The sequence below is a fragment of the Felis catus genome, chromosome C1 (genome assembly GCF_018350175.1).
Source record: "Felis catus isolate Fca126 chromosome C1, F.catus_Fca126_mat1.0, whole genome shotgun sequence".
In the NCBI taxonomy this organism is placed as follows: Eukaryota; Metazoa; Chordata; class Mammalia; order Carnivora; family Felidae; genus Felis; species Felis catus.
In genome coordinates, this window is record NC_058375.1 from 27,412,538 (window position 1) to 27,426,215 (window position 13,678).

General features: G+C 42.7%; 1 protein-coding gene across 4 annotated transcripts in view; it reads right to left on the bottom strand.

Annotated features, from left to right (window-relative positions):
• Nucleotides 1-13,678, bottom strand: part of CLSPN (claspin) — a 70,415-nt gene that overhangs the window by 24,853 nt on the left and 31,884 nt on the right. For 3 of the 4 annotated variants that reach the window (XM_019836646.3, XM_045035537.1, XM_045035536.1), the window contains exons 2-5: nucleotides 4,054-4,162; nucleotides 3,094-3,539; nucleotides 2,147-2,308; nucleotides 314-391 (exon numbers count right to left, since the gene is read on the bottom strand). In XM_019836646.3, the coding sequence (XP_019692205.2) occupies nucleotides 314-391; nucleotides 2,147-2,308; nucleotides 3,094-3,539; nucleotides 4,054-4,162 (795 nt within the window). Of the gene's footprint in view, nucleotides 1-313; nucleotides 392-2,146; nucleotides 2,309-3,093; nucleotides 3,540-4,053; nucleotides 4,163-7,615; nucleotides 7,827-13,678 lie in introns of those variants that run through there. The other variant, XM_011284735.4, reaches the window with a different exon arrangement.

A 13,678-nucleotide genomic window follows, 5' to 3' on the forward strand; every position in this document is an offset into this window, starting at 1 on the left:
ACGCGGGGCTCGAACTCAAGGACCATGAGATCGTGACCTGAGCTGAAGTCGGACGCTTAACCAACCGAGCCACCCAGGCGCCCCTAACTAACTTGAATTTAAATAAGTAAATTAAAAAATAAACACAGGGAGACCATTTATTTGCATATCACATTGAATTCAATACAATCCATATCTGTGTCCCTACTGTACACAAAGCAATACCATGGGTACCAGGAAAATATGATAGACTTGATAAAACATTTATCCCTCAGAAATCCACAATCTCCTGGGGAAAGAAACCAACATGACAACGTACAGAGCTCTATCCCACCTTCCGTATGGTGCCTTTCGATAACTCAGTTTCTTCTTCAAATGAATAGACCCCACTCTCCAAAGACAGCTCTTTTTTCTAAAAGAGAAGATTACAAGTTGAAAAATATGGACAAAAAATAAACCGAAATAAGAGACATTGCTTACTCAAAAGACTGCTTTTGTACCCCAACATCACATCATGCTATGTTAATAAAAAGTCAGTAATTATCAAATAGAGAGTTTTAAACATACAGCATCCTATAATGCCTAGAAAAAAATTTGCTATCTCAAGTGAAGGTTGGGCCGTAATTTCTCATACTTCTTTATTTCATCTTTCCCTAAGGAGGGACAATGACTCCCAGGGAGCTAAAGGTAATCTTAGCAAGAACAACTGTGCTTCCAAACACTCAGGACAATGAGGTTTTGACTGCTGCTTTTCTTTGATACCCCTCCAGAAACACTTTAGGTTCATTTCTTAGAGGCCACAGGATTATAAAATGTATACCTCTGTCCCATTACTTACCTGCTTCTTACACAATATAAAGTATCTTACTTTTTCCCCCTAACATTCCGATGAGGGCAATTAAAATACTAGTTTCCATACAAGTTAGCATGTCTATCACTTGCATTGCCTGATTCTAAAATTGACAGCCAAAAAACTGAAATCAATTGCCACATGTTTTTCTGGAGTTAAAAATGACAACTTCGGGGGCGCCTGGGTGGCGCAGTCGGTTAAGCGTCCGACTTCAGCCAGGTCACGATCTCGCGGTCCATGAGTTCGAGCCCCGCGTCGGGCTCTGGGCTGATGGCTCAGAGCCTGGAGCCTGTTTCCGATTCTGTGTCTCCCTCTCTCTCTGCCCCTCCCCTGTTCACGCTCTGTCTCTCTCTGTCCCAAAAATAAATAAATGTTGAAAAAAAAAAAAAACTTTAAAAAAAAAATGACAACTTCGGCTCAGGGCATGATCTCATGGTTCATGAGTTCGAGCCTCACCATCAGGCTCTGTGCTGACAGCTCAAAGTCAGGAGCCTGCTTCAGATTCTGTGTCTCCTCTCTCTGCCCCTCCCCCACTTGTGCTCTGTCTCTCTCTCTCTCTCTCTCTCTCTCAAAAATAAACATTAAAAAAAAAAAAAAGTTTAAGGGTGCCTGGGTGGCTCAGTCGGTTGAGTGTCTAGCTCTTCATTTTGGCACAGATTCCAGGGTTGTTGGATCGAGGCTTGTGTTGGGCTCAGCACCTGGTTACGATTCTCTCTCCCTCTCTCTCTCTCCTTCTGCCCCTCTCTCCTCTCCCTTGCTCACGTGCTCTCTCTTAAAAAAAAAAAAAAAATGGTTCCAGGGGTGCCTGGGTGGCTCAGTCGGGTAAGCATCTGACTTCGGCTCAGGTCATGATCTCACAGTCCGTGAGTTCAAGCCCCGCATGGGGCTCTGTGCTGACAGCTCGGAGCCTGGAGCCTGCTTCAGATTCTGTGTCTCCCTCTCTCTGACCCTCCCCCATTCATGCTCTGTCTCTGTCTCAAAAATAAATAAACATTAAAAAAAAAAATGGTTTCAATAGTAAATCAGAAAATAAAGAAGGGGCTTCTGGGTGACTCAGTCAGCTGGGTGTCCAACTTCAACTCAGGTCAATAAACTCGCGGTCCATGAATTCAAGCCCTGAGTCGGGCCCTTGTGTGGACAGCTAGAGCCTGGAGCCTGCTTCAGATTCTGTCTCCCTCTTTCTCTGCCCCTCCCCTACTTGTGCTCTGTCTGTATCTCAAAAATAAACATTAAAAAACATTTAAAAAAAGAAAGAAAGAAAAGAAAGCAAAGGTTAGGAGCAGTGGGTTAGCTCTTTTGCAATCATCTTTTACTTGCCTTGTGCTTTTTTACTTTGTTTTTCACAGCTGCCCTTATCGATTCTAATGACTCTTCATCTTCTAATGCAGAGTTATTTTCTTCCTCCAATCCAGTTTCAAAAAGGTCTTTATCCACAAGAAGACAGCCACTATCATTAAATGGCTGCTTCACATCATCTTCCTGGACAATGCATAAAGACAAAGCAAAATCCAATCACCCAAACTCCAATATTTCACATCATAAGGTAATTTGGACCAGGCCATAAAAAGCCCATAATGTATCGGTAGACAAATATTTGGCATTTTAGAACATTCTCCCTGGTTCCTACCCACAGCCATCTTTTGAAGTCCATGCTGTGATTTTATGCCACTGTCCAAAACCAACTTAGTAAAAACTAAATATTTTTTTTAAAAACTCAAATACTTATCAAACAGCTAGTTTATAAAAAGATGTTTTTTTCTAGTTAGCAAACAAGACTTCTGACTTATGGATGTCTAAAAAAATACTCCTCTGAAAGTTCATTTTCATCAGATAACAAGCAGCAATACTCCATGTGCTTGCAGAGAAAATCAGAAATCCATTTACGGAGAATGAGACCAACAAGTTTTAAATTACATACCTCATTACTTGCAATACAAACCAATCAACTTGAAGCTATATTCTAAGTGCAGAAACCTCAAGAACTAAAAGCATTTTTTTCTAAGATGTTAATCTGCCTTAGAAAGAACAAATTTAGGGGCACCTGGATGGCTCAGTCAGTTAAGCATCCGACTTTGGCTCAGGTCACGATCTCATTGTCTGTGAGTTTGAGCCACGCGTCAGGCTCTGTGTGGACAGCTCAGAGCCTGGAGCCTCCTTCAGATTCTGTATCTCCCTGTCTGCCTCTTCCTGATTCGCTCTCTCTCTCTCTCTCTTAAAATAAAATAAAAAACAGAAAAAGAACAAATTCATTCATTTAAATATACCTCATTTTTTGTTTCCTTCTTTTTTAGCCGCCTGATTTTTTCCATCTTTTTTTCCTCTTTCTCAAGTCTTCTCTTTGATTTTACTTTTGCTTTTCCTTCCATTCTTTCTTTATCATGTTTGGGTTTTTTGGAAATCTTTCTGTCTACTGTAAAGTCCACAGAGTTTTCAGATTGGAGACTCAGCTCTAAGCAAGGCGTCACCTGGGTTTCAAGATTTTCCTGATACAAAGACTCCTCAGTGTCGCTTCCAGCACTGTCTGCCAGAGTTTTGTAAATCCTTCTGACTTTTCCATTTTTTCTGGCATATAAGTTCTCTTTATTTTCCTCCTCAACGCTGTCGTAAGTTTTCTCTGGAAAAGCATTTGTGTCCTCTCTTTCAGAATCACTGTCTTGTAGCAGCTTCCTGCTTTTCAATTTCTTACTCACAAATATCTCTTCATCTGAATCTGGAGAAAACATAATTTTTTTCAGAGATCTACTATTATTTTGTCCTCCTCCTGGTCCCACTACTCCTAAAAAACATCCAATTACCCAACTGCTGTGTCACCTTGTGAAATTATGTAACTACCACTAAGAACTGATTGTAGCAAAGCAAATCTAAAAATAGGTTTTAAGAACCATTTTCCCTGGAAATGTCTCTTACTGAGAAATGTAATTATATATATTTACAAAGTGTAAAGTTGTTCTAATTCTTTTGGTAGGTGTTAAAAATCATTTATTAAAGGATGAATGCCTTCAACCATGCAATGTGGTAGCTTCTAGACATTTTACACATTTAATAATAGAAATGGTTAATTTCAAAAAAGTATATGCACTATAATTTTGCTTTTATAATAAATAAGACAAACAATAAGGTTAGGCATTAATAATTTAAAGAATCAAGAGAATGAAATTAATCCAATCCACTTATAACCCAGGCCCCCACATTCTATTTCTAAAAATAAAATTACTATTACAAACCTCCATCACTCAAGGGCACAATTGTTCCACAGCTGCCTTGTCCACTGTCTGAAGGACTATCGGGTTCTTCCTGTGAGATAAGTTTTGGATCATTGATTTCTAGATGAACCTAGAAGATGAGAACACACTTTGCATTAACCAGGTGGTGACAGAAAGCTCTGAGTACATAATGATACACAAATCATCATAGGATCAGCAGGCCGAAATGAAGGGATGACATTAAGAATTACCGGACAAAGAAAAACACAAAAATTCACTGTTCACCTTTGAAGGATACTATAGAAGCAATGATTCATTTTGAGTAATGGTACATAAAAAGAATCAAGCATTTATTACACATTTTCTGTTTGAACTGCTTCTTAGTGTATCCAAATGACATGTTAAATAACATCACAGAATTGCAATCCTGATGTGAAAAAAAAATCTATAGGACAAACCGTGTGTTACTTTTGGAATGAACTTCAAGAAAAAAGGAGAAAGAGAGGAAGGGGGACCTATATAGTTAAGATACATACACACATATCAACAACTGCAGTATGCACATTTTGTTTTTGTTTTTAATTTTGTTTAAGTAATCTCTACATCCAACGTGGGGCTAGAACTCACAACCCAGAGATCAAGAGTCCCATACTCTACTAAGCCAGCCAGGCACCCCATGCAATATGCAGACTTTGGATCTTGATTCAAATAAACAGAGCACCTGGGTGGCTCAGTTGGTTAAGCATCCGATTCTTGATTTCAACTCAGGCAGTGATCCCAGGGTTATGGGATTGAGCCCTGTGTTGGGCTCCACGCTGTGTGGAGCCTACTTGAGATTCTATCTCTTTCTCTCTTTCTCTCTGCCCCTTTCCCCAGCTCATGACTTCTTTCTCTCTCTTTCTAAAACAAAATAAATAAACAGAAAGTATACATCTGAGTCAATGAAATCTGAACACTATTTAGTATTAAGCAATAATTCTAAGATTTTTAGGTGTGGTAATATTTGTGTTACCTGTTTCGGAAAGCCCTTATCTTTTAGAGATGTATAAAGAAATATATATTTTTTTAATTTTTTTAATTTTTTTTTCAACGTTTATTTATTTTTGGGACAGAGGGAGACAGAGCATGAACGGGGGAGGGGCAGAGAGAGGGGGAGACACAGAATCGGAAGCAGGCTCCAGGCCCCGAGCCATCACCCCAGAGCCCGACGCGGGGCTCGAACTCACGGACCGCGAGATCGTGACCTGGCTGAAGTCGGACGCTCAACTGACTGCGCCACCGAGGCGCCCCTAAAGAAATATTTTTGGATGCAATGATATCTGAAATTTGCTTCCAAATAATCCAGTGAGGGTGAAAGTGGATGAGCTATAAATGAAACATGATTGGCATGATTTGATAACTATTTAAGTTAGGTGATAGGTTCATTATACAGCCTTTCTACATTTGTATATGTTTGAAAATTTCCAAATAAAACCATTAAAATGTTTTTTAATGTTTATTTTATTTATTTATTTTTTTTAATTTACATCCAAGTTAGTTAGCATATAGTGCAGTAATGATTTCAGGAGTAGAATCCAGTGATTCATCCCCTACATATAACACCCAGTGCTCATCCCAACAAGTGTCTTCCTTAATGCTCCTTGCCCAGTCCATCCCCCAACCCATAACTCCTCCAACAAGCCTCAGTTTGATCTCTACGTTTGTCTCTTATGTTTTGTCCCCGTCCCTGTTTTTATATTATTTTTGCTTCCCTTCCCTTATGTTCATCTGGTTTGTATCTTAAATTCCACATATTACCAAAATCATATATGTCTTTCTCTAATGTTTTTATTTATTTTTAAGAGAGAGAGGCAGAGTGCTAGTGGGGGAGGGGCAGAGAGAGAGGGAGACACAGAATCCAAAGCAGGCTCCAGGCCGTGAGCTATCAGCACAGAGCCTGACGTGGGGCTCAGACCCACAAACAGTGAGATCACGTCAGATGCTCAACTAAGCCACCCAGGTGCCCCTCAAATAAAACCATTTTAAAGGTCACAAGTAGAGGTGCCTAGGTGGCTCAGTGGGTTAAGCTTCTGACTTTGGCTCAGGTCATGATTTCACAGTTCCTGGGTTCCAGACCTGCACAGAGCTCTGTGCTAATAGTGTGGAGCCTGCTTTGGAGTCTGTATCTCTGTCTCTCTCTGCCCCTGCCCCCCACCCCGGCTCTCAAAAATAAATACAACATTAAAAAAAAAAAAAATCACAAGTAAAAAGTATAAGTAGGATGGGTGTGTTAGGTGACATGACCAGTCAAGTAACCAGGCTGACCCTAGAGGCCAGGTCTCCTACATCCCTGGTGTTCTTAGGGCTCTGACTTGACTTAATAGGGGGGCAGATGTTAACATCTGTAATGTAGTCGAGCATTACTCACCCTAATGGCTTCTGTAACAACTATTAAATTGTTTTAAATGTTTGGTATAATTATTAAAATAATAACCAAAGATAACAGGTATTAAGGAATCACTGAGGATCATCACATATGTGCTGATGATTCTCCCAACACCTGAAGCAGTAAGATTCTTTGTGGATGTGGAAACTGAGTTTAGATAACCACATAACTCAGTACATGCTTTAATCACTTTCTTCTATGCAATTTATAGCAGTATCTGCCACAGTCAGGGCCAGAACAGAGTCAAGTCTGAAAAACCCCTGTAACTGAGATAATAGTACAACATTAAAAACAAACAAACAAACAAAAAATCAAACTGGCAAATCATGGCTCATGAGGTCACCCTACTACTTTTGTAAATAAAGTTTTATTGGAACCAGGGCCAGGATTATAGGCACCTGAAGTGGAGTAGTGCAAGCGCAGGGTCAGATCTTGTCTTTATTTAAAAGTTTTATATTTTGTTCCAAACCATATAATGGAATTTTTGCTTTAACTTTTATTTTTAAAAATTGCACTAAAACATTATCTTAATTACTGAGTTCGGGGAGCCCTCTTAAATTTTGCTCCCAAGGCTAGTGTCCCACACTAGTCCCGGCCCCAGAAAAGAACAGGGTTCTGGAAACAGATGCTTCTATGCCCAATCCTGCCAGCAATCAAGCCACAAGCCGAGAGGGCCCGACACTCCTACTTCTTTCGGGGTCGCGTTGGATGACCTCACAGGCCCTTTGTAGATCCAATTCCGAACTCCCAAAGACTGCCGCCGTCCATTTCCGGAGAACCCCGCCCCGCATCCCAGCGGCCCGGGTCTGCCCAGGCCTTCCTCATTTGGGGGCCTGGACAAGGAAGAACTCCGGCGGCAGGAAACGCGCCAAAGGGGAGGTGGGCGGGCGTGGCCGGCTGAGGAACTGCTGGGCGGCCAGCTGCGCGCGCGGAAAGGACCAGAAGCGACGCCGCCTAGCTCACCGAGGCGCGGGAAGCCCACCGCGGGACCGGACCGCAAGAGTCGCGAGCCCCAGGGGCCATCCCGCCAGGCCCGGCCGCGCGCCGCGCCGCCACGGTGTCTCCGCGACCCGCTCCGCCCGACTCGACCCCTACCCCAACCCGCCCCTCGGAGCCAGGCCTCCGCAGCCGCGGAGGGCGGCAAGTGCACGAACCCACCTCAGAAAGTACTTCGCCCGTCATGACTCCGGCTTCCTAGCGCTTCGCTTGTGACGGAGCGGGTCTCCTGGTCCCTTAGCCGGAGCGCAGCCGCTCCCGCGGTCTCCAGCCCGGCAACACCGTTCGAGGTTTCGCGCCCAGCCAGAGTGGAGGCCCCGCCCTAACGATTTGCACCAATCCGGAGGAGGGTTTCTACATGAGGCCACGCCCCTATGCCGTCCTACCAATCACGAAGCACCTTTGACGAGCCCGGAGACTGTAATCTGGGTAGGGTTGGCGGGTCTCGGTTCCTCTCGTCTGTTGAACCTAAGTGAGGTTGGGAATCCCTCTGGCTTCGCAAGGCGGTACCAGGAGAGTGGTGGCCTTTGAGCTTTGACCCTTGCCACAGCGCAGTGTGAGGAATAAGCCTTCTTGGCTGGATGGAAGTGAGCTGGGAGAAGATCCCAGGGCAACCGAAGGCACCTGTGGGGATTTTCTCCAGGACCTCCATCCCTGGAGCAGCTAGATCCTACTTCCTCCTTCTTGTACATAGCATTCATGCCACTGAACAAACAGACAAGTTTTGTGGGCTGCTCGGATACCAAAGAATATCCTTGGATAACCTTTATAATTTTACTTAAATTTAATTTGAGGATGCAGAAGACATGCACCCATACCATTTCTAGACTTTTTGGACAAGACAGGAAAAAGAATAAAAGGTCTGGAGTCAGACTAATCCCAAACAATTCTAATCCCTTGTCATTTTGCTAGTTACTATCTTTTTGCCCCTCCAGGTCCATTCTCTGTCTTTCCTTATCCTGCTCTGTCCAGCAAAGGATGACTTCTCCCCACTGCATTACCCAAGCTCCCTTGCCCTCTGGCTCCTGGTTGAATCAAGCCCCTGGAAAGTACTTTACAAGATTACTATAGGGAGAAGATCAGAGGGCACCAAGAAAGAAAGGCATGGTAGTTACCATCCCCACTTCATTCTCGTGATCCTATCCACTTGTAGGGTAACCAACTCATCCCGATTTTCCCAGGACTTTCCCAGTTTTAGCATTGAAATCCCATCTCCCAAGAATCTCAGTTCCAGGCAAACCAGGATAATTACCTTATCCACTGGCCTCCTCTTCCAAGTTTCCAGCTTTAGTTGGGTTCAGATAAAAGTTCTCTTTCTTCATCTTTCTTTACCTCCTCACCACTTCCCAACCCACTTTTGCCACACCAACAAGATCCCATTATCCACCCTCTTCTCTCGCATCTGTCTAGCCACGTTTTCATCCACTTTACTATTAATTGCTACATTGATGATTTACAAATATCCGTCATAGCACTCCTCCTTCATATTTGGAGGGCTAATATTTATTAGGGGCTTACTTACCCTGTGACAAAAACAGTTGCAAGAATTTTGCAAACATCTTATTTAATCTTCAGAGTAAATTAAAAAAAAAATTTTAATGTTTATTTATTTTTGACAGAGAGAGACAGAGCATGTACGGGGGAGGGGCAGAGAGAGAGGGAGACACAGAATCCAAAGCAGGCTCCAGGCTCTGAGCTGTCAGCACAGAGCCCCACGTGGGGCTCGAACTCACAGACCATGAGATCATGACCTGAGCCGAAGTCGGATGCTCAACCAACTGAGCCACCCAGGCGCCCCCAGAGTAAATTTATAAGGTAAGTAATACTACTATCTCCATTTTAGCAGGAAACTAACTTTTAAAAAGGCTAGTAACTGGTGGAGCCAATATTCATATCCTGCTCAGTCTGACTCCAGAGCTCAAACTCTTCAGAGAGACCTTGATTGAGTCCCCTCTACATTCTCCCTCTATCCCATGTTCTGGTTTCCCCAATAACACCTCTGCCGCAATTTTATTTTATTTAAATGTTTATTTATTTATTTTGAGAGGGGTGGATAGGAGGGGCAGAGAGAGAGAATCCCAAGCAGGATGTGGGCTGTCAGCACAGAATGCCACACGGGGCTTGAATCCAAGAACCTTGAGATCATTTTCTGAACTGAAATCAAGAGTCCAATGCTTAACTCACTGAGCCATCCAGGCATCCCTGCAATTTTATTTTTAGCTATTTGTATATTGTTGCTCCAAGAGGACAAGCACTTTGTTTCCTTTAACACCATATCCTCACTATCTAGAATAGTCGTTCTCAAACTTGAGCATGCATCAGAATGATCTGAAGGGCTAGTAAAAAAGATTGTTAAACCCTACTCTCAGAGTTACTGATTCATTATGTCTGATGTGAGGCCAAAGAATTTGCATTTCCAACAAGTTCGCAGATGATGCTAGTGCTGCTGGTATGGTGACCATGCTTTTTTGAGAAGCAAGGGCTTAGAACATATCTGGCTGGGGCTCCTGGGTGGCTCAGTCAGTTGAGCGCCTGACTTCAGCTCAGGTCATGGTCTCGCAGTTCGTGAGTTCGAGCCCCATGTTGGGCTCTGTGCTACCAAACAGCTCAGAGCCTGGAGCCTCCTTCAGATTCTGCATCTTTCTCTCTCTCTCTCTCTCTCTCTCTCTCTCTCTCTCTCTCTCTCTCTCCTCACCTGCTCATGATCTGCCTCTCTCTGTCTCTCAAAGATGAATAAATGTTAAAAAAATTTTTTTAAAAAGAACATATCTGGCTCATTGTAAGGAAATCAGTCAATATTTGTTGAACTAACTTGATCACTTGACAATTATAATATTATTCTTTTTTAAATGTGTATTTATTTTGAGAGAGAGAGAGAGTGGGGGAGGGACAGAGTGAGAGGGAGAGAGAGAATCTCAAGCAGGCTCCACTCTGTCAGTACAGAGCCTGATGCTGGGCTTGATCTCTATAACTGTGAAATCATGACCTGAGCCAAAATCAGCCAGATGCTTAATCGACTGAGCCACCCAGGCGCCCCAACAAGTATATTATTCTTGAACTCTCTTTGGAAGTGAGTAATTGAGATAATAGTCCTGATATTAGCATTTTTAGAACTAATTAGCATTTTGTTCTCTTTGAAAAACACCTATTCAGCCACCAGAAAAACATAAAAAGAGAGTTCTGATTTGGACAATGAGTGGAATGCGTGAGCTAGGAAAGGGAAACCTTTTATTCTATTTATTAACTGTGCTAATCTAAAGTGAGTCTGTATTTGGAATTAACAATCTACAGTTTCAATTTTGGTGGTTGGCACCATAATCCATCTTTCACCAATTTAGAAACCTGGGAGTCACTTTGACTCTTCTCTCTCCTTTGACTCTCAAGGTTAATCATCCAACAAGCTCTGTTTATGAAGTTGATAGATGGCAGCAAGAGAAAGCTCTGGGGTGTTCACTTTGCAGAGATTAGCCTAAACCTGTCCAATAAATGGCTTTGTAAACCTAGGTAAGTCATTTAGCTTCTCAGAGCCTTGCTTTCATTATATTTAAGTAGAAAACGCTGAATCCAATCCAATCAGATCAGACTGAATTTCAAATGGATTTAAGTGGCAGATCACCAGGAAGTATTTCTACAGGAAATACTTTGCAGTACTGACCACACCTAATCTGGTCATAGAAAGTAGACACTATCTATCCTTATGTCACATAAAATCAATAAAAAGAAGGAATTCTGGGGGCACCTGGGTGGCTCAGTTGGTTAAATGTTGGGCTCTGCACTGACAACTCAGAGCCTGGAGCCTGCTTCAGATTCTGTGTCTCCTTCTGCCTCTTTGCCCCTCCCCCACTTGTGCTCTCTTTCTCAAAAATAAATAAATAAACATTATAAAAATAAAAGGAATTCTGGGGTGCCTGGGTGGCTCAGTCAGTTGAGTGTCTGACTCTTGATCTCAGCTCGGGTCATTATCTCCTACTTCATGGGACTGAGCCCCGCATCAGGCTCTGTGCTGATGCTGTGAAGCCTGCTTGAGATTCTCTCTCTGCCCCTCCCCTGCTCGTGCATGTGCACTCTCTTCTCTCTCTCCCAAAATAGATGGATAGACTTAAAAAAACAATAAAATGAAAAAATAAAAAAGGAATCCTGACATTACATATCCATGAAAAAATAAGTCACAGGATTTAACGTGGTCAGCCTATTTGAAGGTTGTATTTATAATTGCTCACTGGCAGACAAACGAAAGCAGTTTCCAAAGGCTTATGAAAGTTTAGAGGGAACAGTTGATTAAATTATGTTTTCTTTCACTCTTTCTGAATACTGAGAAAGCCTCCCATGTTAAACTTTAGTACTACTGTTCCTCTGGAGTTAAGTGTAAGAAATGGCTTGCTTTTTCTAAAGTCCTAGGCAGCTAAATCTTTATCCCTGGAGAAACACTGCCACCATGTGGCAGGCCTCAGTCATGTCATTCTATCTATTGCTTGTAGCCACTCTATTCTAAAAAAAAATTTTTTTTTTTCATTTTAAAATTATTCAAAGAGTTGTTTAAATTTTTCCTTGTGTGGTGAGATAATTTCATCATTCTTTTTAAAGAATCTTCTTTCAAAAATAATTTCATACCGTAACTCCAGTTTAAATCTTCCCCTGGAGGGTGCCCTGCTAAAAGGCCAAGGGCTATTTTTCTGGCTTAATGTAAGTACCCCTGACCTTTAAAACTGGCACAGGACTTGGGGCACAGGACTTGGAGACTGGGTGGCTCAGTTGGTTGAGCATCCGACTTCAGCTCAGATCATGGTCTCGCAGCTTGTGAGTTTGAGCCCCACGTTGGGCTCTGTGCTAACAAACAGCTCAGAGCTCCTGAGTCTGCTTCAGATTCTGTATCTCCCTCTCTCTCTCTCCCCCGCCCCTGCTCATGCTCTGCATCTCTCTGTCTCTCAAAAATAAATAAATGTTGGGGCACCTGGGTGGCTCAGTTGGTTAAGTGTCCGACTTTGGCTCAGGTCATGATCTCACAGTTTGTGGGTTCTAGCCCCGCGTCGGGCTCTGTGCTGACAGCTCAGAACCTGGAGCCTGCTTCAGATTCTGTGTCTCCCTCTCTCTCTGACCCTCCCCCATTCATGCTCTGTCTCTCTCTGTCTCAAAAATAAATAAACATTAAAAAAATAATAATAATAAATGTTAAATAAATAAATAAATAAATAAGACACAGGACCTGACACATAATGGGTGCTTACTAAGTAATTGTTGAATGAATGATTAAAATACTGTGGCCTAAAAAATATCAGGGCCTTTTCCCAAGTCATGACAGCATTCACACCATCAACTATTTTTGTATATAGAAGGTCCTTTACTGCAACTTTTGGCAAGCTCAAGTACCTATCAAATATTCATCCACTCTTTCAACAGACCTTAAGCATCTATTTTGAGCCTATGCTAAACATGGAGAATACAAAGATAAATAAAATTCAGTCTTGTTCTCAGAGAACTCCCATTCCTGGTTGGAGAGAGGCAAATAAATACGCGTGTGTAATAGTAGAAGTGTGTGTAAGTAGCTGTGGGGCCCTGAGAAAGGCAACTGACTTTGCCTGGGGTAAGCCAGGGGGAAAGGACTCCTGAACTGAGTTTCAAAGATGCACTGGAGTTCTCTAGGCTAGTACAGAGAGGAGAAGGCATTTCAGGTATGTGTAGGGGCTTGATAAAGCATGTTGTGTTTGGGGAATTGAAAGTAGGTCAGTATGACTGGAGCTCAGGGTATGTGTTGGGGGGAGGGGGGGAATGGCCCGAATGAAGGCTGAAAGTTAAACAGGGAACAAAAAGTCTGGAGTGCTATGCTTAGACTTTAGTTTTTAGACAATATGAACTAGGCAGCTGGGGGTGGGGGTGGGGGTGGGGAGTGTTAAGAAGGAGAGAAACATGGCTAGATATATGTTTGAGAAAGATTATTCTGGCAGGGTATGAAGGCTGGATTGGAAGGGGATTAGACTGGAGGCAGGAAGACCAGTTGTCTAGGTGGAAGATTATAGGGATCTGAACTAGGTCAATGGTAGTAACAACGGAGAGGAGGAGACGGATGGGGGAAGAAAGGAGGCAAAACAGAGGAGAGCTTGTTGAATAATTTATCTTGAGGGGCGAGAGACAGTAGAGTCATGGAACTCTGGTGACTCTCAGGTTTCTGGATTGGTGAGTGACCAATTATGGTGCAACTCATCAAAATTGAGAATATAGGCAATTAAT